This window comes from Pollicipes pollicipes, unplaced genomic scaffold (genome assembly GCF_011947565.3).
Source record: "Pollicipes pollicipes isolate AB1234 unplaced genomic scaffold, Ppol_2.1 Scaffold_4881;HRSCAF=5763_pilon_pilon_pilon, whole genome shotgun sequence".
Taxonomy (NCBI): Eukaryota; Metazoa; Arthropoda; class Thecostraca; order Pollicipedomorpha; family Pollicipedidae; genus Pollicipes; species Pollicipes pollicipes.
The window spans coordinates 59,152,759-59,180,719 of record NW_023596576.1 but is presented as its reverse complement, the minus strand read 5'-3'; the positions used below and the strand labels follow the sequence as shown (position 1 = coordinate 59,180,719).

Below are 27,961 nucleotides of genomic sequence, written 5' to 3'. Positions count from 1 at the left end.
GAAAACTCCGGTTCAGAGACAGAAAGCCCGTACAAGCCCTTTCGTACACAATGTGTCTTTACGAGCTGAATACAACAGCAAGCTGCAATCCTTTGGGATGAGGTGATTCTTGGGTTTAAAGAACGATTTATAATGTGAAACTACATGTGTGCACCAACAGATACATACCATGTGTGTAGAGCTATCGTTACTGTGCGCTGAGAGCAGACATATGTCGAGTATCATCACGTAACGAGTTCAGGACATTTCTGAAGGAGTCGCTAACAATCGCTGACCGTGGCAGGCGGGAGCGGGTCCGACCCGGGCGGCCGCAACCGTCCCTAACCCTGACCGCCGGCAGGGCGGGAGAGCCACGAAAGCGTCCACAGCCGTCGGGCCTGACTGGTGCGACCTGACTGTGACCTGCGGCACTGGTGACGGCGTCGGCAGACCGAGCGCATCTCCAGGCTGCAGAGTGACAATGTGAGCAGGCCGTACTATGGTCCCGTCACCGTTACACGTCAGACGAGCTGCGGCCCATCGGCACGAGGTGCGACCGTCCCGTGTAAGCGCCCCGACCAGGGGCAGAGCGCGGCACCCCGCCCGCAGCGTCGGACGCAGGGACCTCGCCCGCGCCTGCAGCCTGCGCCCTGCGAATGAGCGCGACCAGCCGCCGCCGACAATGAGGATGTGGGCCGTGTCCGTCCGGCGGACAGGCCCCGCCGTACCAGACGGACCCGGCGCGCCGGCGCTGCAGGGGGAGATCTGTGTCTGTCCGGCGGACAGGACTCGCCGAACCAGACAGACCCGACGCGCCAGCACTACGGGACGGGGTCTGTGTCCAGCTGGCGGACAGGACCCCCTTCCCCCCGAACCCAACAGACCCGACGTGCCAGCACCGCAGGGCGAGGTCTGTGTCGTCGCGTCACCGCCTGGTGACACATGGCGGGTCTGGTGCCGAGACGACACTGGTCTGGCGGGGCACCGGACGCCTCCCGTGCGTTATCGCCTTGTTTTATTGCGTTCGATTCCCTTGAAGACTGTACGTGGTAGCCGCAATTCAAATATTCAAAAAGACTGGCAGCAGTCCCGTGCTGCCGAATCGCGCGGCTCAGCACGAGCGTGGACTCTCGGCGGTCTCGAGTTGCCCGCTCTTCAGCGACACATGGCCTCAAGTCTCGAGAGCGGCGCGAAGAGAGGAGCGGGTCCGACCCGGGCGGCCGTGGCCGTCCTGCGCGCTCCAGGGTCGGCGCGACGCCGGTCCAGCCGGCGCCGCCCTCCGCGGACAGGGGCAGCGCAAGCCGGGGCAGGAGCAGTAGGAAGCGGCGCTCCCCTTCTTCAGAAAAATAAACGCTACACAAGTGCGGCGTTGCGTAGAAAGAAACCAGGCCGCAATCGCCCCTTCCCCGTCCCCCCTTCAATCTCCGGGATCCACCGTCACTGCCACGAAGCAGAGTGCAGTGCACCAGGGAGACAAGCCCTGTGAGCTGACGTGTACTGTCGGCCAGAGAGCGTACAACAGCCGGCGGACTGTGGACTCGGGGCGAAACAACGGCCCAACCGTCAGACGAACAGCGCACGGTAATCGGCCGCGGTGTCCGCGATATCATATCGGAGATCAGGCCGGCGTTCCTACCGACTCCACCCGACAACCCACCCGAATCGGGATCCCCAAGGCTTCTTCTCCAGCCCGCCTGATCTTGCGGCGGAGCGGCTGCCACGGACGCTCGTGCTCAGCCCCGCTGGAGGGGCGCAGGGGGTGGGTGCGGGGGGGGGGGGGCGTCACGGAGATCAGGCCGGCGTTCCTACCGACTCCACCCGACAACCCACCCGAATCGGGATCCCCAAGGCTTCTTCTCCAGCCCGCCTGATCTTGCGGCGGAGCGGCTGCCACGGACGCTCGTGCTCAGCCCCGCTGGAGGGGCGCAGGGGGTGGGTGCGGGGGGGGGGGCGTCACCCCGGCCGCGGACCTCGGCCGCGTCACCGCCGGTCGGTGGACCTTTGGCCGGCGGCCGGCGGCCGACGTCATCAGATAGTGCGCCGGCACGGCGGGGCACGGAGGCCGGCCGACGGAGAGCGAGGGCGAGCGGACATCGGCTGTGCACGCGGCCGTGACTGCCTGTCGAGGCGGCGCCGAGCGAGCGGAGCGCGCGCGCAGCGAGTGACCGGCGCCAGCCGACCGAGCAGTCCGCCGACTGGGTGTCCGACGGCACAGCGCGTGAGTGGTGAGCGGGCGACGGGGCAGGCCGGTCCAGGTCACGGCCCCGTCGCAGCTTTGTCAGGTACCTGAGGTGGCGGGTGGGGAATTCGGAAAAAACAGAGCTTAAGACATGGTTCCGGACAAAATCTTAAAATTCAAGACCTCGGATACATATAATTGAAAAAGACAGCAGTCGGAACGTCACAAAGATGGCTCAGTCAGAAATGTTTTATGTACCCTGCTCAGCATACATTTCATCACTAAAACAGCCTTCCAAACGAGACATCTGTGGCCAACAAAAGCATCAACTCATCTAATGAGGCACGTCGGTGGCGCTGTGGTTGGGCACTTGGGACAGCGCCCGACCTTAGCATGAGGCTGAAAAAGGTCTAAGTTTCAATACTTTTGGCTATGGATTTCATTAAACGATGCGGGTTTTCTTCTGGCAGTGCCAGTGAAGTGGGATACATGGCATGCCTTCAAACGCAGAGGAAAGAACCGGTTAAGACCAGTTGGAGCCCCTCATAAACACTGCACTGGAACATAAATAATCAGCGAGCTCCATTCCGCTCGTTAATGTTTAGAACATCTGAGATCTGCTCCCACCGCGCGTGATCTAATACATACGCAACTATGTAGGTAATCTAACCAGGAAGGAAGGGCGTCAGGAGCCTTCCAATAGGCAGCTACAGTTTACCAAGTGGAAGGTCGCTCGCTGGAACAAGGAAGCGAGACATAACTGCACTTACGAAGGAACAAAGATAACGCCCACTGATAGGACACTAGTATCGGAAATAACATGATTCAACACGAACGCTGCTGTTCTAAGGAGACCGATTTACCGTTGCCGTGGTCATGGCCACCGATGAAGCTCTCTCTATACCCCCAAGACATGCTCGGATGGCTACAGAGATGTAGCAGTTATTGTCTTGTGTTTATACCAAAACTTGGGTCAGATGGGTCAGACTCAGCCAGACCAGGTCATGCGAGGAAGTCCCACGCCGGAGTCATACGAAGTCCGTGTCCTTAGTTTGCACTGCATTCAGGGCCGAACTTAGTCCAGCGAATGGAATAACACCGCATACCAATGTTTATCCATCAAGGTCGTGACAACTCCGGCAGAACGAAGGCGCGATCCCAAATAGATCACTTTGGGTGCGACAGAGTCGACATTCGCATGCAGCTCAGACCGCTGAGCTAGTTCGGACCTCAGCCTATGCACGACCCCGGTGACACGTACCAACCGTCGGACCAGGCGACCCCGGAAGGCGCGGAGTACGCCCGCCCCAGCGGCGGCCAGAGCCGCGTAGGTGTCGCTGGCCGCCTCAACGACCGCCGTCAAGCGTGGTAGGCATCGCCCCCAGCCGCAGTGTACGCAGCACCTCACGGACGCCCCGAGATGAGTTCCAGGCCTCAGCGTGTCTTTGTGCGTACGGTGTTTTGATGGCGCATCCCTCCACTACCCGCAGAGGTCACCACCCTGCCTGTCTGCGCCAGCCTCTCCAGACCAGAAGCGCCCCTCCCTCCCCACAGTGAGGCCCGTAAGACGTCCCTCGTAGGGTAACAGAGGGCACGCTGCGAGCGCACGGCTGAGGTCACCACCCTGCCTGTCTGCACCAGCCTCTCCGGACCAAAGCCCTCCCCACAGTGAGGCCCGTAGGACGTCCCTCGTAGGGTAACAGAGCACACTGCGAGTGCACGGCTGAGGTCACCACCCTGCCTGTCTGCACCAGCCTCTCCGGACCAAAGCCCTCCCCACAGTGAGGCCCGTAGGACGTCCCTCGTAGGGTAACAGAGGGCACACTGCGAGCGCACGGCTGAGGTCACTACCCTGCCTGTCTGCACCAGCCTCTCCAGACCAGAGCCGCCCCACCCTTCCCACAGTGAGGCCCGTAAGACGTCCCTCGTGGGGTAACAGAGGGCACACTGCGAGCGCACGGCTGAGGTCACCACCCTGCCTGTCTGCACCAGCCTCTCCGGACCAAAGCCGCCCCACCCTTCCCACAGTGAGGCCCGTAGGACGCCCCTCGTAGGGTAACAGAGGGCACACTGCGAGCGCACGGCTGAGGTCACCACCCTGCCTAGATGCGGCAGCGGTGATCCCAGGCGGCGCCCGCAGCCGCCACGCAGAAGGCCTCTCGACGGAGGGGAGGGGGAGGGGAGGGGTACCATTGGACGTGCGCCGACCAGGGGCGAGGACAGACGACTCCGTCGGTCGGGGAGCGGACCCGGGTCGGTGTTCTGGGGACAGCAGCCGCCGCGCCGACGGACTGGCTGACCCTGGCTCAGAGGGGATAGCGGGCGGCAGCTAACTGGGACGCAGCACTGCGCAGATGGCCCAACGCAGGTCAGGTGGTACGCCGCAGCGTCACCCTGACATGCTGTCGGCCGCGGCGTGCTTATAGCTGGGCAGTTTCGCCGTGCTCGCCTTCGCCTGTGACGGATATCAACGGATGGTGGAGATATTCGAGCTTACTGATGGCTAGAAAAATGTCGGATGTGCATTATTTCTCATGCGGATATCGAAAGTCTTTCGTGGGCATTTCCAGGCACGGCTAACTGGTACACTGTTAAGCATACTTTCCATTATGTCTTGTATTAGCTGCTCACCCCGAGGTACTGAAGTAGCTGCACTGGTTTGACCGCAGTTATGGTGTACACCGTTGGCTATATGTAAAACTGCAAAAAATTCTGACAACGGCACATGATTAACAAAAGGATATGGAAACACCAGTAACAAACATGAATATGCGCACATGTCCCAAAAGCAATTTTGCACTGTCTTTACATTTCCGGAGGCACCTGTGCGAAGGACACTCAGCATGCACGTAGGTATATAAGAGCGTGTGGCACGTAAAGGCAATTGTCGCTACGTTGCTCGTTAAACACACCGAGTATCAGCGTATAACCAAAATAACACATATCTTCCTTGAGACTTAAAATACACCATAACAGGCTGACGCCCGAGGGCGCGAGGATCGCTCCAAACCACGTGACAAAGAGGGTGTCTGGGGGCGGGGCACCAGGACTGGCACCGCTTTCCACCGTTGTCAGGCGAACAAAACAAAACAAAGCAAAACAAACGATGGGCACCACATAAGAAAAGACAATTTCCAGTCGCCAGCCACATGCCTCGCCGTCTGCGGACCTCTGGCGCCCCAGGATCGTACTGCATAGCGCGGTCGAGCTGTGTCTGGTCCGTGCCCTCGCTGCCAGTGCGCCAGCCCCAGCGCCGTCGCCTGAGACAGGCGCGACGGCAGGCGCGGCGCGGCTCGGTCCGGCGCGACGGCTGGCGCGGCACGGCTCGGTCCCGTGTTTAGACGGCACGGAGGCCGCCTGCTCAGCATGACGCCACGTGTTCGCCGGCCGTCCGGCTCACGCAGGCGGTCCGGCGCAGTGAGCCACGGTCTGCCCCACGACCCCGAGTCACGGAGGTGGCACGACATAGGCAGGGGCCCGGACCACCACCTCGACCCATGATGGCTCTCATCCGGTTACCGATAGCGCACTAACTGCTGCAGCGTGCTGGGCGCAGACGTGCAGCGCGGACGTCAGTGCCATCCCCCATCGCTGCGCGAGAGTCGCGCCCGGCACTCTGGCGGCGGAGCTCGCCACCGCTGGTCCCCCATCCGCCAGCCCCGCCAGCCCCGCCCGTGACCGAGCGTGTGTGTGTGCTGACAGCGGTGGTCGCGATGGCTCGCTCCCTGGCTCTGGGACTCGCCACCGCTGGTCCCCCATCCGCCAGCCCCGCCCGTGACCGAGCGTGTGTGTGTGTTGACAGCGGTGGTCGCGATGGCTCGCTCCCTGGCTCTGGGACTCGCCACCGCTGGTCCCCCATCCGCCAGCCCCGCCGTGTGACCGAGCGTGTGTGTGTGCTGACAGCGGTGGTCGCGATGGCTCGCTCCCTGGCTCTGGGACTCGCCACCGCTGGTCCCCCATCCGCCAGCCCCGCCCGTGACCGAGCGTGTGTGTGTGTTGACAGCGGTGGTCGCGATGGCTCGCTCCCTGGCCCTGGGACTCGCCTGCTGCTGGCTGCTGGGCGTCGGCAGCGGCATGCCGTTCCTGCCCCAGTGGGTCACAGAACTGGCCGAACTCAACAGCTTCGAGCTGTCATGTGAGTACTGTCCAGGCAGATCGATTGCAGTTCTGATGCCGAAGATCAACGATCATCAAATTTGCCGATGTAAAGAAGATATCGAGCAATAAAGCTTCAAATATCTTGTAGGCATATTCCACGTCTAACTATTTTTAGTTTTAATGATTGCTTGATGCCTTCTCTTATCCAATATCTATCGGTACATTAAAGATGGGTTATTTTTCGCCCAAAAAACAGAAGCTTCGGGCCCGTCTTAGTTGCAACGGCCAACTTAAAAGCATTAACAAAGATCAAGGCGTCTATGTCACATCAAATGTCCAGCGTTCGGTAGCTCATAGGAACGAAAGAAACGTTAGGTTCGTGAAGAAAGCACGAACGGCGATGCTTCACAGCGTGCCAAGCTTTAGGCCTTGACTTTCGATCAGGCTTCCCACCTTTACGTCGGGAGGAAGGAACAACACCGGCGTCCATGAGCGCAGCCCCCACACCCGCCGTCTGCATTTCAGTCACGCCGGCCAAGGAAGAGGACGCGTCCCGGATACGGCGCGAGGCGGAGGCCACGCTGGAGGACACAATCCGCGAGGTGATCCTCCACTTCAAGCAGGACGACGCCAGAGGCCTGCCCGGTGAGCACCAGCTCGGCGCGTGCCCGTACACGGAGCGTCAATCGCGCGTGCACGGCATGTGAAACGCCGTGGAGTGCAGAACATTGTCTTCACAGCAGAGGCTCATCGGCAGCTACCGATCGGTTGCTGACACTGCAGCTTCTTTCGTGAGTCTCCGCCGGTGTTAATCGCGTCGCGCATCGCGGTCCGGCTGACAGAGGCGCTTTCGCAGGATCGCTGGTGCCGGACCCTATGCCGGTGCCGGCCAAGATCGATCAGGAGGTGGCCGGAGCCGATGTCAAGCTGGAGGACATGATCCTCACCGGGCTGAAAAACTTCGAGCTGCGAGACGTCAAGGTCGACCTCTCGGCTCAGGAGGTGAGCGGGGGCGGGGCCGCTCAGCCCGGGCCGGCAGCGCCGGTGCCGCGGGACGCTGGCACCTGAACAGACCGATGCAGCTGAACCCAGCAGGCGTCCGTGCACGGCCACAGGGCTGCCTACTGTTGTCTTCTATCAGGGGATATCAGGGCCACAGGGCTGTCTACTGGTGTCTACCATCAGGGACTATTAGGGCACAGTGCTGTCTACTGGTGTCTACTATCAGGGGCTATCGGGGGCACAGGGCTGTCTACTGGTGTCTACTATCAGAGGCTACTGGTGTCTACTATCAGGGGGTATCAGGGGCACAGGGCTGTCTACTATCGGCCGCCCGCCACAGGGCTGCGCCCTCACCGCACCTCGTCACCTTCCAGTTCCGGTACGAGATCTATTTCAAATCGCTGACGGCGCTGGGCAAGTACCAGCTCTACTACTTCTGGAGCAACTATGCGGGCGACTTCAACATCACGCTGGAGGACGTGCGAGCCGAGGGCAAGGGTATCCTGGAAGTCGGCGCCAACGGCACCGTCCAGGTCAGTCGCCGGCGTCACCGGCCGCGTCCGACGCCACTGACACACGGACACCGCCGGCGGGCAGAGCGCACTGCTCTGCGCGCAGATCAGTGCGCGCAGTCCAACCACCAGCGACAGGCGTTCGGTGAATCATCAACCGCGCTCGCCCAACTAGATCGGTTGTAGCGCTTGCATCATTGTCGCGCTCACTGAGGATTACGGCTGTCGACAGCCTCCTCTGTAGTCCGCTCCATATCGCGCGACACGCTCGCCGCCGGCGTTTGGGCCAGGGCGGCTGCGTGCCCACCTCCGGTGCCGTACCCCGGCTCAGCGCCGCTCCTCCGCCCGCAGCTCAACGATGTGCAGACCGACGTGGGCTTCGGCGATATCGGCGTGGTCTTCCACAACCTGGGCGGCCTCGGCTGGATCATCCAGGGCGCCGTCAACCTCATGGGCTCCTTCCTGTTCGACGCCGTCAAGCCGTTGACGCTGGACCGGGCGAACCAGAAGCTGGCCCTCACCGTGAACGAGAGGCTCAGGTAACCCGCAACTTCTCGGCATGGAGTGCACTGATGACGGCACTTCTCCTTACCAAGGGCTTTCTTCAGCCCTAGTCTCAGGCGGCGAAACTCAGGCACCCACCAGGGCCTTTGCGAGGCGCGATGCGTTCACCTCCCCACGAGGACGTGCCACCAGCACGACCTTCTCCGCCAGTACTCAATGGGTGACAGGCGTAACATCCCCGCACCCGCGCCACCCGTCAGTCCCCCTGACGTGCGGTGCCAGCGTCAGCAGGCCAGCCTCGCCGCCGCTGATCGCGCCGCCACCGTCGCTCGGCAGGGAGCTCAACGAGAAGGTGCTCTTCTCCGACTCGATCCCGGTGCTGGACGTGGCCGTGCTGGAGGTGCGCAAGATGGTGCGCGACGGCGGCTACGACCCGCTCGTGCTGCCCACCGTGGAGCGCACCAACGCCATGGGCGTCCAGGTGAGTCGGGGTGCGCGCGCCGGCGCCCGGGCGGGGCGGGCAGAGCGGCAGAGGGCTCGCCGTAGCCGCTCTGCCCACAACATGGCCAACTGGTGCCTTCATCTCGCGCCAGGGACAGTGCGATTCCGCACCACGTCGTGGGTAGAATCCTTGGCCTCGTCAAAACGAAGCAAACTCTCCCAAAAGAGTCACCGATGGCAATACCTCGACTGAGCTTCTCACCGCGGATCACGTCACTCGGAGAGCCCGCGCGTGCCGCATCGTGTCCGCGGTCACCTCGTGTGTGGCGACAGCCCGCGTGTGACGTCACCGCCGCCCGTCAGATCACACTGTCCGAGGGCATGCTGACCGGACTGGGCACGGTACACCGCACCGGAGAGATCTCGGTCGGCATGCAGGACTACACCGCGCGGGTCACGGTGGCGCTGGGCACGCAGCGCATCACCGGCAGGTCAGTGATGGTAGGGTCGGGTCGGGTCGGGTCGGGTAGGACCGGATCGGGTCGGCCGAGGTCACGCCATCACGCCGCGCGGCCGTGAGCGTCAGGCGGCTCGCCAGGTCGGTTAAGGTCACGCTGGTGGTCATTGCATGTTAACTCGATTCACGTGGTGTCTTTCGTTTTTAGAAGACTTCTGCCTTCCCTGAAATCAATCTGCTGAGTCTTGGCCTCGATGCTAGCCTAGCGGGAGGCGAGGGCCACCTGACGGCATTTCATCACAGAAAGAGTTCTGGCCCATGGCGTTGTGATCGAAGACGTGGCGAAAAGCGACAGCATTGCAAATGCTCAGGATGTTTTCGGGTCAAAAACCGCTTTCTCAATCAGAACTTACAGTAAGCATTAATGTTCAGTCTATTCGCTCGTTTAGGGAAAGCATAGAAAACGACATTTTTGGTGGACCCAACCTCTTTGAGCGTTTTCGGCCGCCCGTCGTTGCCTTCACAAGTGGGCATACCTCGCTCCATCTGAGCCCGTGTTCCGTGCCAGCCACCACGTCCGCACCGACTGAGACGCGGTCTGCGGCTGCAGGTACCACTGGAAGGTGAGCGCGTTCGGCTTCCTCGAACGCAACGGCTTTATCCGGTTCAGCGTGGACAGCCTGAAGCTGCGCGCCCGGCTGGCGCAGCCGCTCAACCTGTCGCAGAAGCCGCGCATCGAGGACCTGGACATCCACCTCGGCACGCTAACGCTGCGCTCCGAAGGCGCCGGCAGCCTCGACTACGCCTTCGAGCTGGGCGTCAACGGCTTCCCCAACCTCTTCAAGAACATCGTCATGGACGCCATCGAGCGACCGCTCATGTGGGCCATCGGCAGTCAGCTGCAGGAACTCGACATGGAGCAGATCGTGCTGGACAACATCCCCGGCGGCAGTGTTGTCCGGGCCGCCCGCTAGGTGGCAGTGCTGTCAGGGCCGTCCGCTAGGCGGCGGCCGAGCTGGCGCTGGCGGCGCCGCTGGACCAGGGAAGCGGCACGCCACGCGCCGCGCTCGGAGGCACGCCGTTCGGCGCGTGGTGGCTGTCGCGTAAGACGTCTGGGTGTAGCTGTCCGCGAACCTCGAACTGACAGGACGTGAGAGACTGGCAGCTGGTCTGCCGTTCTTCATGACTCCGCTCGTAATGAGATGCGTTGTACCATGGTAGGCCCGAGACACGTCACGTCGACCACGCGTTTACATGTTGTGGAGACATCAGGAACAATCGTTCCACCGGTGAATGCCTTCTAGGTTTTCATGCACCCTTTCTCCAGCGCTGAATCCAGTGAATGTCAACAAAGTACATGCCATAGCGTTCGTAGCCAAACCAGCTCCAAACTGGATGTGTTTGTTTATTACGATAAGGGAGGATCAGTCGCGTTCTGCTTATTCAGGGCCTTGTTAAGAATAGGAAGAGCGTAGTGTGAAAAGCGCCTGTCCTTGACTCATGAGTCACAGCTGGCTCTGGGACCAGCACTTTTCTGCTGTACATCCAGAGTCTCCCATGACCAGAATGCCGAAGTGCCGACCATGAATCATTCACACAGGTCACATATGAATATAGCGCATTCATCACAGCCGTTTCCTCGCTCACTGTTGCATCGTTAATGAGACCATGCCAAAATAAAAGTAGGAACACAACTCGTATGATCAAATGGCATATGCTATTTCGAGCATAGGAAACACGCCAATGTTCAAATAATATCACTTGTATCATTATGATGCGGTGATCGTGTTATGCCCAAAAGGTAGTAGCAAATTGCAATAAGAATCGGGGTAAAATAATTATTATGCAAAATAATGCAAAATAACGCGTCAGACGTTTTCTTCATGACGTACACGCAGAAATCGCAGTGTCACAAAATGAGCCGATATTCGTGGTCAAAGGAAATCAAACCTGGAACCGATCGAGTTCACTGTCAGGCTAAAATTAATGACGTCTGCATCTGTATTGAATGGCGCATGGTGGCTTGGCATTGCCGTGGCTGGAATTCCAAACAGAACTGGCGCCTAGTGTCATAGTAGCGTCTAGTGGCCCAGAAGCGCCTAGCAACCTACAAGCGCCTCGTGCCACAGTAGCTCCTAGTGTCACAGAGGCGCGTAGTGGCACAGTATCACCAAATGACCAGTCGCACCAAGTAGTCTGATGTGCAGCGGAGATAAATGTGTCCATCTGCTCGGTGTGTCCAAAGGGAGGAAAATCGCATTTGCTCGAGCAAGTCAGTATGACAAGGACAAGTCTGCCACAACCGGTTCAGTGGGTAGAATGTTGTTTTTCATCCCGAACTATCGTAGCAAAGGGTACGCAAGTGCACCGTTCGAGCCCAGCTTGTGGGAATGAGATGTAAATCACCGCTCGAGGCTCTTTAACAGCTGGACCATGCTACACAAGAGAAGACAGGAACAGTAATAATATCGGGAGGACGGGAACACAAACTCAATGTACATAACACTCGAATATATCAGTTACGTGGAAATATGGATATATCATCATGATACAAGCTGACGACAGGCATGATCGCAAACAACAGTTTTCAAGCATATTTCCGTCCCCCACAGAAGTTTATCTCATTGCACAAAGCTGCTAATCCGCACCGCATAAATATCCGGTATGTATGCCTTATGTAGGTCTACCGTCCGTTAGGTACGCGTAGCACAGGTTTTTGCCGGCCGGCCTTTGACACCCGCTCGCCGTCAGGACATCGGCCGACAAAGGTATGCAGCGGGTCAGCCTACCCTGATTTTTCCAGCCTGGCGGATGTTCCGGTGACTCAGAGCGAGGACGTGTCCCGGGCCGGGACACCCAGCCAATGGGTCCTCCATGAGGTAGGCCGTGCCATCAGCCCACTCCTGAGCATCGGATGGCACGTAATCCAGTGACATTATGATCGCTTCCCACCTGCTGCCATCTCCTGGGCCGCAGCTCGCCAGCAATACGTCTACCCGTGGCAGGCTTGACTCTGTTGAATTGGGAACGTGCAGGGCTCCAATCTAATGAACACGCGCATCAGGCAGCGTCCGACTGTACCTCCGTAGTAGTCAGTCTGGTTTTCGCCCACACTATTCACGCACGCCACACACGTCACCTGAAGAGGGGGACGGCGCGTCCGGCAGGCGCGTCCCGCCGGCGCGCAGCATCGCCCTCCCCGGCGCCCGGCTGACCTGGGACCCGATCGGTCAGGCATGTCACGCCGGGTGGGGGGTGGCCGGGCGGCGTCCCGTGGCCGGCGGACTGGGCCAGCCTTCCAGGACCGCACCGTTGACGGTGCACGCCGGATCAGGACCCCATGATAGCAAACCAGACACCAGGCCAATGGCGCACGCTGAACATGGTCGACTGGACGATATACTATTCCGCCTGGAGTGTAGCGCAAGGGTTCCTTATCATGGACCTGTCAATGACAATGACATCGTGGTGTAAACATCGATCCTTCTGCACGCTGGTTCAGAGCCTTGCTGTTTCCAGTCTCCAGCGAATGCGACACTTCTCGACGAAATTGCATCGGTATAAGAAAAAAATCCCAGGTTCAAGAGGGCGTTCCACGTAATGTGAGAAAATATCCCAGGTTCGTGGACGGGGACGGGGGGAAGGGGGGGGGGGGCGCTATGCGCTCACACCAACAATATGGATCCAAAGCGAAGCAATCTCCGCGTGCGGCGCGTCCGTCCACGAAGCGAGCGCACTGGGCGCTGGTGATCGAGTGCTGCGATAGCTAACACAATTCTGATAAAGACATCAGCATTGTGTTATGAAACAATGCTGATCGATGTTTCGCCCCCGAAATGGCTTCAGCTATATTTCCTCGCACCTACAGAGCGTTTGGAAGAGAAAGGGTTCGATACCCAGAAGCGGCGCTCACTACACAAGCCTGGTACCGAGACACCGGCACCAGTCAGGACGCAGTGGGCATCAGCCTCGAGTTGGCGAAGTCTGGCTGATATCGACACTGGCATCCAGTAGCCGATCGTCTCGGCTGTTAGCAGGGGACGGTGCGGTAACCTCGCTTCCTGGCAATCGGCTGCCCATGTTGGCACCAGTTGCCCATGCACCCAGCGCAGGCAGAGGAAAAGGCTTCATCACAATGTAACAGTTGGAGCAGGCCATCAAGGTTTCCTTTCTAGATGATGTAATAAGCAGTAGATCCAAAATAAATTTATCAGATATTCCAGTTGTGTTTCCTTCATCACCTACACAATGTGACAGAATACATGACAAGGCCAAAATATTATTGTTGTGATACTGGAAAATCACCATTGCTTTCAGCTCAGGCCACCACCTAGCACAAGATTACTGAACAGCATTGGTTATAAGTACTTGTCACAGTGTAAAAATGTATTCATCTCCACCACCTCCAACTCCTTTAAATGTGCATCAATGCATGGTTTAATCGCCCAGCAAGTTAGACCTAACTTCTGGATTGCATACCTTGCCTGCAGAACAACTTCTTAAGAGTAAGCAAATACCTCCACCCCAATTTTGTAACACACACAAGCCAAAATTTGCTGGGAACTTTAAGGATGGGAACCACACTTAAGCACAAGCTGTACCATGGGACATAACACAGCATACAACCCAAGTAAGTTTGACATGACCTACATGCTTGTGTGCCACACTGTGTTCATCCTGGTAGGACTTACCGCATGTTGAATGGCCTGTGGAATTTTCTTCCTTCATTTTCACACCAAACTGATGTCTGGGAAAAGATGGACATTGTGAGATACCTAAGAAACAAAGAGAAGTTCAACCCAACTTAACAATGATTAAGCATCAAAGGTAGCATCACATCATAGATTTGCAACAGTTCAGCATGGAAGTGGCTCAAGGTAAGTACAGATGAAGCTGTATGATATCCAACTGTAATAGCCAGCAGGACCCACAATAAAATCCCAGTGCAGCTGTTAGAGGTATTTATAAATGAAAATGATAATGGAAATACTGTATGTATTGAGCAGCAAACTTGCCCAATTTTCAAAACAGTGCAGAATGCTTACAAGGCCAATTCTAAACTTTCTGCCTTAAAATTTCCACATAATAAAACTTCTTAACATAAAAGTTTCATCAGTCATATTGTACTGGCTTAACCAATCTGATAGCTTCTAGTTTCATAAGTAATCACAATGCACAACATGCATATACATAATAAAAGGGCATATCCAGAATACTGCCTTAGTGGAGGCCAACCCTGCATGGGGCTTAAATCTAAGATGATGTTCATTCAATTTTTTGCACCATTTTGCACTGGCATACATTCAGCACCAGTACAATCTTCATTCAACAATGTTTGGTGGAAGGGAGGTTTTCAGAAAGGTATGCCAGCTGGGATGCATATAAATATTGCTGGCTTCCTATTCCTAGTCCACACCCAATCTGGCTGCAAAACAAATGATACTGCACTGGGTTAAATATGGTTAACATGAACATGATAACATATGAAAATCATGACCAAAATCAAAATGAGAACATGAGGATGAATGATAAACAGAAAAACTTAATGGTAAGTTGTAAATAAGCCTGGGAATTTGGGCAGACAGCTTATGAACAAATGATGACTGAGAAGCATTTGTCCATCTTAATAGCTCAATAGCTGAGACCCACCTCATATGTCACATGACCCTACAAGTTGGTACTCCTCAAAACCTCAATTATCATATCACAGCCATCCCAACAGCTCAGGTGGCTAGAATGTCTGCATTCTGATCCACCCAACCATGTTGGAGTGGGTTTTAGTTTTTGGCACTTGCCATTTAACATTGATGGGTATGGCTTGTGGCTGGAGGCAGCAGTCTGACGAAGATCAAGACAAAGGCAGGATGGATCATGCTGCGCATGCTTACCCCAACAAATTCTGCTGTTGACCCAGAATTGCATGGTCTGGTGGTAGTGGCCAGCGCTTACACAACAAACGCTGCTTAGCATAAGCTCTGATCCCAGAAATTCATCCACACAAAAAGGTTCACGTTAAGTATTTCAAACGTTTAATTGAATTTTGCTTGGAAGCTTGGGAACATCAACATTATGATTCAGGTGAAAACGTCTCAAATTGTTCCAAACTACCTACCTGTTGGCATTTAACTGTTCAAAAGCCACCACTCGCTTTCCTCCAACACTTCCTGCTCAAAACAGTGGGCAAGCTTGGCTGCGGCCTGTGTTTGACTTCGAAGATCGGAAGAACGGAAGCCAAATCGGCGCCGAGATAACACTATTTTACGAGTACGTTATGGCAGAAAGAATGACATGAACACAGGAGCTGGAAGTCTAAAGTACATCGAACTCCCAGCAACAACCCACAGTACTGCACAGACGTTATCAACAATGAACCGTTGCGGGCCACCCGACTCTCAACGGGAAGTTATGCGCACTGTTTGTGCCTTGAAATTCAATTTTGCCGCTTTAACCGCGGTCCGGGACGGACGAGACCACTAATTTAAATTTACCCGGGTGACATGAATTACATGCAATCTACGTTCTGTTCTCTCGGTGGCGTAGATTTGGCAATCGGATGCGGGCCAAACCAAGTGAAATTGCTCAAGATATATACATCATCACTTGAATTTTGCCTTCCTTACGTATTCAACTCCTAAATTGTCTGTTTCTCCATCCGTCGAGTACGTCCTTATGGCTCAGTTGGTCAGAGCGCCTGCTTTCCGGTTCAACCAGCCGCGGCACGGTGAGTTCAAGTCGATTTAGGCCCTCGCTATTTGCCTTTGATAGATATGACTTGCATTCGGTGGCAGCGGCCGCAATAAAGTTCAAATGACGTCGGAGAGCAGGGCGAACCGTGCTGAGCATTGCGACGGCATTCCGACGCCAAATTCTGCCATTCACATGGAATCGCGCGATCGGATCGCAGGGCTCATACAACAGGCAATGCTCAGCGTGGGCTGTGATCTCAAAAATCCATCTATTCAAAAGGTTCGGTTTAGATCTTGTTTTAAAATTGCTTTTCCGTACCTGACAAAGTTGGTGGCTGACACAAGGCTGGAGGGCGGGGTCGCCCCTCCCCCAATATAATACAAAACAACCATCCAGCGCTTCGAAGAGACGTTTCAAAGGGGAAACGTGCCCGTCATCCATTCACTTATAGCATGCATTAATATCGATATTCGTGTGCAATGGCTTAGCCAAGGGATATTTGGGGGCCATGACCCTGGGGGTGGCGTAGGTCTTCCAGGCACCGAAGACCCCCAGCACTTTTGGTAGCTGAGGACGCCCAAAGGGCTTCTAAAGCACGAAATAGGACCTGAGGCAGGACAGTTGGATTTAGAGCCGAGAACTTGCCCCTTGACAAAACAGGGCCGCTAAGCCACGAAGAGGGGCCCTCTTTGCTAGAAGGGCCCCCTGTGACCCGATCTTTCCCCTCCTGTGCGAGTTCCTTGCTACGCCACCGCACATGTGAAGCATCGTCAGCCACAAGAAAATTTCAGTGACATGTACAAACAAGTACACTGAAAATCCGCGACGTTGTGTCGTATGTTATAAATGTCACACACCAGCGTCGAGCTAAAATGGGTTTTAAGTGGCACTTTTAAGCCGACCGTGGCTAACCGCGCCGACACGCTCCCCTTCTCCGGTCAGCTGATACTGTAAGTTTTTTTGTGCGGTGAACAGTGCCTTTGATTGACCTAAGATCGGGTCTGGGTGTCATGCGTTTCTCGGATTCACATTTCCTACGAGCTGAGTGACGATGCATAAACCGCACAGCGATCAACTTCGAACTCCCTGGACTTGTACTGCTTACGTGCGACCTGTCGAATGTATCATTCGCAGCGCGTAACAGGATGCAGCACGGCCAGGAACATCAAATGCGCTGACGCACCACTTATTTAGCAAGACCTTCGAGCAGACTTGCCTTTGCCTTTGTCTGTCGACACATCTTATTGGTCCCAAACGTCCGCAGCAAGTCCGCCCCGCTGGCGAGGGCTGCCAGGTGTGGTCCGCGGAGGGCTAACCCATCTACGCGGCGGAGCTTCACCACCCATCTCCCTTCACTTCCCGATGTCAGCCACCTCAGGCATTCACCATCCATTTCCCTCCACTTCCCGACGTCAGTCACCTCAACATTCACCATCCATCTCCCTCCACTTCCCGATGTCAGCCACCCCAGGCAATCCTCCGCACACGTCACGTACTCACTCGCACCATGTATTCACTCAAAGTCACAATATGGTCTCGGGCATAAATACTGTATAGCCCAGCACCACCCGGGAACATGGACAGTCAGCACCTGAGGGGGCCTCTCCGGCGGAGAGGATGTGGCGCGATCAACTCCGACAACGGCGTCGGCGCCGCGCCCAGTACTGCAACACAACACAGAGTGTGCCCGGCCGGCCCGGAGGACCCGGATCTCGCCGCCGGCGCGGGGCGTCGCGCCGCGGCGTCACTACGGAGAACGCGGAGAGATGTGTCGGCCGCTAGTACGAGCGGATGGCAGGCGGCACTGTGGCGCACTCCCGGTCGTCCAGCGTCTCGTCGATGACCGGCCGGTACGCCAGGTCCACCTGGCCGACGGCCGACACGGCGTCAAGCGGGCGGGGTTATCACAGGCGACGCTCATAGTATGGTGCGGCGGGGCGACCCGTGCGGCCACCGCGGTCTGGCTGACCGGCGGCACAACTAAACGAGCACAACTTCAGAGGACGTTGTCCCATCTGCTCTGTAAATGACCCTACCCCACGGATGACCATCCCCAAACCGCATCGCAGAGCAAGCACGGCCACTGAGCGAAACCGGGTGTTCAACCTCACATGACGACGCTGGTCGCCGGCATGACTCTTCTGGCATGTACTAACACGCGACGACCTGGTCCACCCACCTGTCCGGTCTGGATGTCCACCTTGCTGAGTGTGTGCTTGCGCCAGTGCTGCTCCATCGGCTTCTCCTGCTGACCCTCCACCGGCTTGCTAAAGTCCAGCTCGTCCAGCCGGTCCTTGAAGTCCTCGCGCGCGTGCGCACCGCGCGACTCCTTGCGTGCCTCTGCCGAGAAGATGGTCTGCAGCGCGTTCAGCATGCAGTTCTGCAGCTCCAGCGTCTCCACCAGGTCCGTGTTCCAGACCAGGCCGCGGTCGTACAGCTGTCGACAGAGGCACGGGCGGGCGGTTAGTCACGTGCGTGCGCGGAGGCGATGTAGAGACGGCGCGTTTCTCTGCCCGACCGCCGGTGTGTTGGAGAGAGCGCTGAAGCCCACCGAGAACGCGGACAGGCCGTGATGCAGACAGATGTGGCGACTTCAGCGCTAAGCCTGACGCATGGATTGACACCAGCAGGTTTCCATGTGCAGCGCAGGACAAGTGAAGTGACGACGGACGCGAGAGCTAACGTCATCATGTAGATGGTACTGCAAGCTCAGCGAATAAAGTCAGACGCCCCTCACGACCACACTAATGACTCACACTACCGTATTAAACACACTAAACACAACACATCAGGGCAGTCCTTCAAGTTACGCGGACAGCAGTTCACTGATGAAACGTTTGCGCGCGATCTAAGAAAGCTGCTTTACTCCCGACTGGCGGTGGCCTGGGTGTGATAGAGGTCGACCCCTGCCAGTGTATCGCTGACGTGACGCGGCCACCAGGCTGACAGTGCCTAACGACACGGGTCGGCTGCAACCTGACCTCTGCCATTTCAACACCCTCCAAAAGGCCTGCGGAGAAACCTGGCCCGGCTTGGAAATACGATGAAGCGGGTGTCGTGATGGTGCGCCATTTTTGTCCAACACAAGCCGATATCGTCCAAACAGGGTTGGGAGACAAGTTACCTCAGGCTTTGCAATAACAATGAGAGAATTCCAACGCCGTGACATCACTTGTGGAAAAGGCGAATGTTTTGCCAGGGTATTGACCACCGTGAACCAGTCTCCACGCCTGTCTAAATTTAGAGGCTCAACATCTCTCTCGATCAGAGTATGATTATTCACGGCCACTTTCGAAAAAGGTAGCAGTGGGTGTCTTTCGGTCGACAGTTACATTCATCATGTCTTCATCTGCCCTGACACACCTGCGAGAATTGGTCGCATTACTCTGCTTCTGGAGGTTGTAACGACACGCAGGGCTGAATCACGAAAGCTAAAACTGTCCCGCGGTTCAACGCAGACTCGACCAGAGGTCTCGTCTATAGGCAGCTATTTCACCGACTTCCGCTACTACTCCACCATCGCCAGCAGCCCACAAGATCAAGCACCACTTCATTTACTTCTAAGACTCGCCGGCCCCGCCTCGCGCGCCGCGGCCCACCAATCGCTCTCGCTGGGCGCCGTGCGAGACTCCGTGCCGCTGTCCAGCCGCCCGCCGCCTCTCTCACCTTCAGGTCCTCCATATTCTCGTACACCTCGGCCATCTTGTTGCAGCCCTCCTGGAGCACCTCGCCGGTGCGGAAGACGGCCGCGTGGTTCTGCATGGTCTTCTGCATCTGCATGCGCAGGTTGGCCGTGGGGGTGATGCCGTCGGCGTGGCGCAGCGTGTCCAGGTTGGCCACCGACGCCTCGCCGGCGTTCTGTCGACGCGGGCTCCGCGTCAGCCACGGGTGCCACCGGAGGTGACCTCGGAGGAGGCGGACGACCGCACACGAGGCGAAACAGCGGCGAGCGACGCCAAGCACGTGTGCTCACGGTCAGCGTCCGTCAGCATGGAACATGACGGAATATGTGTGGATTATGTCGGCCACCTGGAACGCGACAACGCTCACCTAGCTCGGCCAAGATAACCTGAATGAAATCATTTCACCAGAGAAGCATGCCAAAAGCTTCGGTTGCATCATAGTGATGCTTGGAAAGGAGGGTGATAAGCTTGCTGGATTCATTAATAAAGATTTCCGCCAACGCACTGCAACCAGTGACAATGAATCGCACTGCAACCCACAAGTGATAATGAATACGATAATCAACACGCATAAAAAGTGGATGTCACACAGCCATACACCACCAAAAATGGTGTTGCGTAAGCGTTGTTGACACGGATAGTTACACATGATTTCGGCGCCAATAATCCCCAGTTCGCACAAATAGGACGGCCAGCGCAGCCTCGGCAGCCGGCCAGCACAGGCCGCCCGTACGTCTATAAATACAGTCGTGCGGGCCGTTCGTCTGGGACTGCGATCCGTCGGCAGTGCGGGCCGCTCGGGTCCACTGATGACGGGACGCGTCGTTACGTAATCGGACGCCCACACCCCGTGGGGCTGCCTCCAGAACACAGCCAACAAGCGCTCCCCTCCCCCCCCCCCCTACGCGGGCTACCAGTAACCGATCGCCTAGACCTTGCGGGGCGTTCTCCAGCGTATAGACACCAGCACTCAACCACCGCATGCTCCCAGACCCAGAGCGGCGTCCTCCAGCATATAGGCAACCAGCACTTCCCCACCGCGGGCTATCACCCCAGCCTTGGACCTCAAGACGTTGAGTGACGTGGACGAGCCGCCCTCACAATGGATGGTGAGCACTTCCATCCACGCGTGCTCGGTTACCACCACCCGAGCTCTACCTGACGGGCAGACGCCAACGGAGCACCATTGCCGTAGTCAGTGCAGAGGCAGACGCACCCGAGCCAACATAAAACAACGGCGCCGGCAGGCTTCCAGCATCGACGTGGCACATTCGCCGAGTCCAGCCACCGCCCCCTCGCCTGGTGGTGTTCTGCCGCTTGGAGACCTTCACTGCCATTCATCCCACCGCGAGACCCTCTCTGCCAAGCGCCCCGCAGGAAGCGCATCTCAACCCCCCAGTCTCCCATCCCGCCGAGAGAGCCTCTCCCCCTCCCTCCCAGCCCAGACCGCTCACCTCGCTGAGGGCGCCCACCGTCTCTCCGGGCTTGTGGTCGGCGGCGATGCTGTGCGCGCAGGCGCGGCCGAACACCACCAGGTCGAGCAGCGAGTTGGCGCCCAGCCGGTTGGCGCCGTGGACGGAGGCGCAGCCGGCCTCGCCGGCCGCGTACAGACCCGGCACGATGTGGTCCTGGCCGTTCGCGTGCTGGATCACCTGGAGGCGGCGGCGGCGGCGCGGATGTGAGCAGACGGGAGCGGCGGCGCGGCGGGTGCGTGCCCTCCGGCCATCAAGCTGGTCGGCATGTTTGGGGACGTGGACAGCGGATGCTCCGGCAGGGTGCAAAAGTGTCAGAGGCGCAGAAGTGGGAAGTGCCCGAACATCGACAAAACAAGCTCGGGCAACATGGCATGGTGCTAGGAAAGCTACACTTTATCAACTGTACTGATAGTCTACCACCAGTTACCCATAGCAAAGAGAAAAAAATGGCTCGAAAAGGCGCTCCGTCCTTTCGCACTTATCCCATCCCCACTCAATGATTCCCCAATGACTTAATGACTTCCCAGTCGGCGCCTAAGCAGCCATGCCGCCGCCCCACGGCAGCCGGCCGGCGGCGCCGAGCGGCTCGCACCTGTCCGCGGTAGTTGGTGGGTACGCCGCCCATGTTGTAGTGGACGGTGGGCAGCACGGGGATGGGCTCGCGTGTCACGTCCACGCCGGCGAAGATCATGGCCGTCTCAGAGATGCCCGGCAGGCGGGCAGCCAGCTGATCCGGAGGCAGGTGGTGAAGCTGCAGGTACACGTGGTCCTTCTCCGGACCCACGCCCCTGGGACAGAGCGGGACGGGTCAGGTACACGTGGTCCCTCCCCGGACAAACATCCCTGGGACAGAGCGAGACGGGTCAGGTACACGTGGTCCCTCCCCGGACCCACGCCCCGGGGACAGAGCGGGACGGGTCAGGTACACGTGGTTCCTTCCCTGACCTGTACCCCTGGGAGTCGGGGTCGGATCTGTACTCACAGCCCCGGCATGGAGGTCAGATCAGACAGAATGACTGAAACCCGCAGCCATCTCCAGACGTCAAGCATGACCATACAGATACGGTCGTCAACCCTCGCAACAAATTGCAAATATCAGCGTGTACTTCGCAACCAAAAAGCTGCTTGTGCCCAGGCCTGACCAGTTTCCACATCGCGACGAACGACTTGTCGTCCACCACTACCAGTGACACCCCAGGCACTTCTTACACTGGAACCACCGACTCCGTTTGTTATCACACCCCAGTGACGGGGGCTGGCACGGAGGCGGTGCTCACGCCGCCGCCGGCGCCTCACCTGCCCTCGCGGATCTCGATGGTCATGCTGCGCGAGACGACGTCGCGCGAGGCCAGGTCCTTGGCGACGGGAGCGTACCGCTCCATGAACCGCTCGCCCTCCGAGTTGATGAGGTAGCCGCCCTCGCCGCGGCAGCCCTCCGTGATCAGGCAGCCAGCGCCGTAGATGCCTGCAGCGGCCGGCGCGGCGGCGTCAGCGGCTGGACTGGGCCCGGCGCGAAGGACGGCGCGGTTCAGGGCACTGCATGGAGCTCACTGCAACACGACTGCTGATCGCCGTCAATGTCACGTGGGTACTCACGTGGGACTTCACGAACATGATCTCAGTGGAAACGCCGACGCGACAGCGCGCGTCGCCTACCGCCTGCTGATGTCCCCCACCCCCACCGCCTCAGACCACATCTGAGCACGGGGCAGCAGCCGCTCGAGCGCCAGCGGACGACGGCGCCGCACGCACCGGTCGGGTGGAACTGGACGAACTCCATGTCCTGGTTGGCGAGGCCGGCGCGCGTCACCATCGCCGAGCCGTCGCCGGTGGACGTGTGCGCGCTCGTGCACGAGAAGTACGCGCGCCCGTAGCCGCCTGTCGCCAGCACCTGGGGCGGCAGGCGGGTGTCACGTGTTGTCGCGTCTCACAACCGTCCCCGGTGTGTACGACAGCCCCGGGAGACTCGGCGCGTATCGACAGCCGGCCGCTGGCAACCGCGACTGTTCGCGTTTTCTGCTGCCGCCGTCCTTTCACGCATGTACACGACAAGACAAAACATCGATCTACAACCAACCATAGGTTTCTATTTAGTGGAGCTGGCACACTCCAACTGGAGCTACCACGCACCGCCTCCGCGGGTGGCGGGGGGCCCGCCAGGCCCTGGGAGGCGCCTGCCCACCGGGCCCCGGGAGCGCGGCCCCCTCCTGCCGGAAGGCGGACGCCCACTCACCGTGTTCTTGGCGCGGAAGCGGTGCAGCGAGCCGTCCTCCAGGCAGAGCGCGATCACGCCGCGGCACTCGCCCTCCTCCATCAGAAGGTCGAGCGCGAAGTACTCGATGAAGTAGTTGCAATCGTAGCGCAGCGATTGGCCGTACAGGGTGTGCAGCAGCGAGTGCCCGGTACGGTCGGCCACGCAGCAGCAGCGGTGCGCCTGGCCGCCCTGCGGCGACGCGGGCGCGCGCCGCGCCGGTCAAACACGGCCGGCCCGCCGCGGCAAGGGAGGTGGGGCCCGTCGCCCCGGCGAGCGGCTCACTGTCACGGCCACACTTCGGCGATGGGAGACCGAGCATGGAGGCCAGAATTGGCGGGCGTCAAGGTTCGGAGCTGCCCTCCAGCACCGATGCAAAAAGCGAACAAGGTGAGCCTGTACTGGATCAACAGGCAACTGCCGGCAAAACTGGCTGACAACAGTCGGGAGCTGCCTCAACCCCACATCATATTCATGGTTTCCTGATAACACACACTGAGGGAAAACAAAACCATGTCTGACAAAGAAGACATCGGAAGAAGCCCTAGCTCAACACAATACAAAAGCAATAAACTCACTAGCAATGTCCTCCTTTGGGCGATCGCATATGTAAACGACACGCTCCACTCAGCACTCCACAACAACTCAGCCGATCATTCGCCCGCCATCAAGAGTTCCGCCGGTGCCCTACCTTTCCGAACTTGAGCGACTGTCCACCGAAGGCGCGCTGGTAGATCTTGCCCTCGTTGGTTCGGCTGAAGGGCATGCCGTAGTGCTCCAGCTCGATGACGGCCTTGGGCGCCTCACGCGTCATGTAGTGGATGGCGTCCTGGTCACCCAGCCAGTCAGAGCCCTTCACCGTGTCGTACCTGATCAGAGCGGAGGCCGCTATCAGCACGAGACGAGCATGGATGGCGGTGGTAGGCAGGTGACGTCACTGCAATGGACAGCGAGTGCAGCGCGCTGGGAAAGGCGTACTTAAGTCACATAATCACCCTAGCAATGTCGCGCCAGTCCGTCGACTTGACTCACCAAAATGATCATATAACCTAGCACGAAACAGATCAGTAATCAATAACACCAGTGTCCATCTGTTCCACATCATTCCCTGGCATTTCTTCCCAGGACATCACCCAGGCGCGCGCTGGCGGCGACTCACATGTGCCACTGCCAGTTGTCGTCCTCCATGTTGCCGAGCGCGGCGTTGATGCCACCCTGCGCCGCCACCGTGTGAGACCGCGTCGGGAACAGCTTGGTGATGACGGCCGTACGGAAGCCCTCCTCGACCAGGCCGAAGGCGGCGCGCAGGCCAGCGCCGCCGGCACCCACCACCACGGCGTCATATGTGTGGTCCACTACCGGGTAGTCGCGGGAGATCTGGCGGCAAACACACAAGACCAGGTGGTGAACACACAAGACCTGGTGATGGATGCACTCCTGCCAAGCTGGAGTGTGTGGCAGGCTCACAGCATGCTGCATAGGCGAGAGCCTGATGGGAAGATCAGGTGAGGGCTGAATGTTAAGCTCTGTGATCAATTTTGTTGTTAAAAAGTAGTCCTCTATAAAAAAGGCAACAAGACAGTTTGCTTGGATGCTCCCACAGTGGTTCTGAAGGTATTTGGTGGTTGTATACTGTTCCTGTTCATGTCAGTTACATTCATTTTCAGCTTATGGTATAATGGTATGATTGTGTATAGCATTGCTGGCTATGGTAGTGACAAATACAAACATTGTTTAAACTTGGCATGCCTCAGGTAAAACCTTGAAACTGAAACCAAATTTGCCACCCAGTTCCCACAATAATGTAGCTCCAAGAGTGAAAAATTACATAATGTTCCATACTTTCAGTCACATCAGCAGTATTTGCATGTTCACATACCTGTGCTGAGCGGGAGGCATTAGCATCTGCTGTGCGTCCTTCAATGGTGAAGTGGAAATTCCGCTGCACAGTTGCCGCACAAGGTGCCGCATAGCCCTGTAAAAAACAATTGGCAAAAAATGAGATAATATCAGAATGTATGTAGCATGTTCATGTGTCAATTACATTCCTTTTCAGCTTACAATTTTTCTTTTCCTCTTCTGTAAGTGATCTTTCACAATTAAAGGTCACCAAAGACCATGATCAAAGCTGATCTTTACCTAAATGTTCTCATAATATGCTCTGTATTAGCAAAATTTGCACCTACTTGCAGTTATCTATGAACTTGGTTATCTTGGAACTATGGTTATCTAGATCAAAGCTGATCTTTACCTAAATGTTCTCATAACATGCTCTGTATTAGCAAAATTTGCACCTACTTGCAGTTATCTATGAACTTGCTATTAGTTTACATTTATGAGCATGATTTGTACAGCATACATTTCATCTCTGGTGTTGACATTATTACTCCCTTATCTGCATGTGATATTTAAAACAACATGTGATCATAGTTCAATGACCATGGTTGGCCAATTGGCCCAAGTGGCACATTATATAGTTGTCCTCAGTCAAATGCTATCAGAATTTGTTAAGTGTATAACAAAACACTAGGGGCTTGCCGAATCATTCCGCCAAAGGTAATTGGCTAAGTTATTGGTAACTTGTAGGTAAATTGTAAGGCCGAGCTGCAAGCCATGGCAAATATGCCAGTACAGTGTTTGGGCAGACTAAATTATGACCCAAATAGGACAGTAATTTGCCACCTTTGGGCCAGATTTTGTGAACTCCACTGCTCCCTAAACATGGACCCTTATGTAACCTGATGTAATGCTTTGCCATCAGATTTGGTCCTTTCCTAAAATCTTATCAGCTGAATGTACCCAAGAACACATCACAGTGGCCTCAAAGGTCCAATTCCATGATATCTGCCCTAAATTTTGCAAACTTTCCTCAAGTGGGAAGTTGTGCCTCACTCCTCCCAAAACAAGATCATCATATCACACCACTATTGACGGCCAGAAACGTAGACATGTAAAAAGTAAAACTTTTTGGAATATCAGCCCTTAGGCATAGTGCCCTTGCATGCCTCACACACATGCCTCAACTTTCATCATACAGGACATGGCAGTCTTTGAGTCAGCATCATGTAACATTCTGAGCCCTGTGAGTAGATGGAGATCAACAACTACATTACAGGTGGTTTTCAGAGGCTCTCATACATACAGCGTTGTCTTTGAAATAGGACTCACAACGTCATGGGCAGCTTAGGCTGTGATTTCGAAGTTAGATCAATGTTTGATTTGTTACATAACTGGTATGTAACAGCAGAGCCAAACTAAGGCAGAATCGGCGCGGCCTTGGGCGGGGCAGAGATACGCAGCATTATTAGCGTCACAGTGTCAAGAAGAGAACAATTTCCACCAATATGTATCAGTAGCACCTAGGATATCTCACCGAAATGGATGCAAATCCTTTCCCAGCTAGAAGACCCGCCGCGCGACAGATCCCCCCCATGGTTGCGATGTAAATAAGAGCAGACGACACAACAAATGCTCAGTTTCCTCAGCACTGAGAAAAGTTGACAGCTGTCCCTTAAAAATTCTGAAAATTGGCTAATATTTAGTAGTATAACGTCATTGGTTCGCCCCATTTTGTGCTCAGGTTGATAGTTTTCTCAAAATTTGTTATGAAATAGTTATCTGCTGAAGTGATCAATAACATACATTTTGATGCTTTTAACGAATACGAGCAGTTATGTCAAAATTATATTTCAGTGTGCATTTCATTTCCAGCCACCCATCAGCAGCTGTATTGTAAAATCACGTTCGCTTGTTACGTAATACGCATTTTCAACTGCGGTCGTATGCAATAACAGCATATTAACAGCAAATTTTCAGCTGGTCATATGATTCTTGGAAGACACATCCGTTATTCAATGAGGAGGGGAAAAACTTGCTGGAAATTCCTTTCACTCATTTGCATTGGGTAAACGGACTCAGCAGTCGCGGTTGTCGCCCACGAGGCAGACGCCGCCGCTGCGAGATATTCATCATTCTGGAAATATTGCATTTCGGTCCTATTGTGATCACGACGCTGTCCAGATATGATATGACTCACTTGCTGTCTTTGTCGCCCTCCCCTTAATTTGTATCGTAGTACTGGTTTTAGGGCAAATGGCGCCGATTTAGGGAATCAAACGATGTGACAAATGAAATGAGAAGACGTAAATGCCGCAGAAGCTACACAACCGGCGGATCACTCGCGTATATTATTGATATCGGCGTAGTAGCCTGATACTGGATTTAGAACGGTGGTGTGATTTTGACGTGAAGGGCCTCGCAGTCGTGTCGTACTGGTGGCAACTTATTCTGGGTTGAGAAGCTTTGTCCCAGGTAGCCCCTTATTTGTTGTGCTGTTCAAAGCATGCTGTTTTTCCGGTAGATGAGCAGCGTAATGCAACTTGTGTTTTTAACCAAACTTGCCTGCTGCCTGTATATGGTGTTGTCAAGCTATCATCGTGGCAAGAGGAACAAATATGGTGTTGAATTAAACCAAATTGATTAAAGCAACTTCTGTCTTGAGTATCTTGTTGTAAACAAACTTTTTACAAGTTCCTTAAACATGTAGTGGAAGGGCCTGTGGCTGATAAACAGTGTGCAATGAAAGCTGGATTTTTAAAAACATTTCCAGATTTTTCTATTGCTTGAGTATATAACCATGAAGCTGCAGTTCATGCACAGAATAACTGCAGAATGCTGTTAGTCAAGTTACCTT

At 56.2% G+C, this 27,961-nt stretch overlaps 2 protein-coding genes across 2 annotated transcripts; one reads left to right on the top strand and one right to left on the bottom strand.

Moving 5' to 3' along the window:
• Window positions 1-2,031: 2,031 nt before the first annotated feature.
• Window positions 2,032-10,802, top strand: LOC119100677 (uncharacterized). Its single transcript, XM_037223754.1, has 9 exons — window positions 2,032-2,197; window positions 6,162-6,293; window positions 6,782-6,901; window positions 7,113-7,258; window positions 7,633-7,791; window positions 8,122-8,309; window positions 8,611-8,755; window positions 9,079-9,206; window positions 9,783-10,802. Exons 2-9 carry the CDS (start codon window positions 6,173-6,175, stop codon window positions 10,144-10,146), a joined length of 1,371 nt encoding a protein of 456 aa, XP_037079649.1. The 5' UTR covers window positions 2,032-2,197; window positions 6,162-6,172; the 3' UTR covers window positions 10,147-10,802.
• A 6,554-nt stretch (window positions 10,803-17,356) lies between these two features.
• Window positions 17,357-26,709, bottom strand: LOC119100959 (succinate dehydrogenase [ubiquinone] flavoprotein subunit, mitochondrial-like). The gene is made up of 12 exons (XM_037224187.1): window positions 26,642-26,709; window positions 25,148-25,243; window positions 24,428-24,645; window positions 23,960-24,137; window positions 23,251-23,460; window positions 22,770-22,908; window positions 22,314-22,482; window positions 21,610-21,805; window positions 20,997-21,194; window positions 19,526-19,717; window positions 18,039-18,296; window positions 17,357-17,724 (listed from the first exon to the last, which is right to left on the bottom strand). The coding sequence occupies exons 1-12, from the start codon at window positions 26,699-26,701 to the stop codon at window positions 17,638-17,640; spliced, it is 2,001 nt and encodes a 666-aa protein (XP_037080082.1). The 5' UTR covers window positions 26,702-26,709; the 3' UTR covers window positions 17,357-17,637.
• Between the last annotated feature and the right edge of the window lie 1,252 nt (window positions 26,710-27,961).

Excerpts from the sequence above, each read along its gene's own strand:
- LOC119100959 (XM_037224187.1), bottom strand. The coding sequence starts at position 26,701 with ATGGGGGGGATCTGTCGCGCGGCGGGTCTTCTAGCTGGGAAAGGATTT. Across the intron at positions 25,244-26,641 it reads AAGGATTTGCATCCATTTCG|GGCTATGCGGCACCTTGTGC; the intron begins GTGAGATATCCT and ends TGTTTTTTACAG. Across the intron at positions 22,909-23,250 it reads GCTTCCGCGCCAAGAACACG|GTGCTGGCGACAGGCGGCTA; the intron begins GTGAGTGGGCGT and ends CTGCCGCCCCAG.
- LOC119100677 (XM_037223754.1), top strand. The coding sequence starts at position 6,173 with ATGGCTCGCTCCCTGGCCCTGGGACTCGCCTGCTGCTGGCTGCTGGGC. Across the intron at positions 6,294-6,781 it reads CAACAGCTTCGAGCTGTCAT|TCACGCCGGCCAAGGAAGAG; the intron begins GTGAGTACTGTC and ends TCTGCATTTCAG. Across the intron at positions 8,756-9,078 it reads CCAACGCCATGGGCGTCCAG|ATCACACTGTCCGAGGGCAT; the intron begins GTGAGTCGGGGT and ends GCCGCCCGTCAG.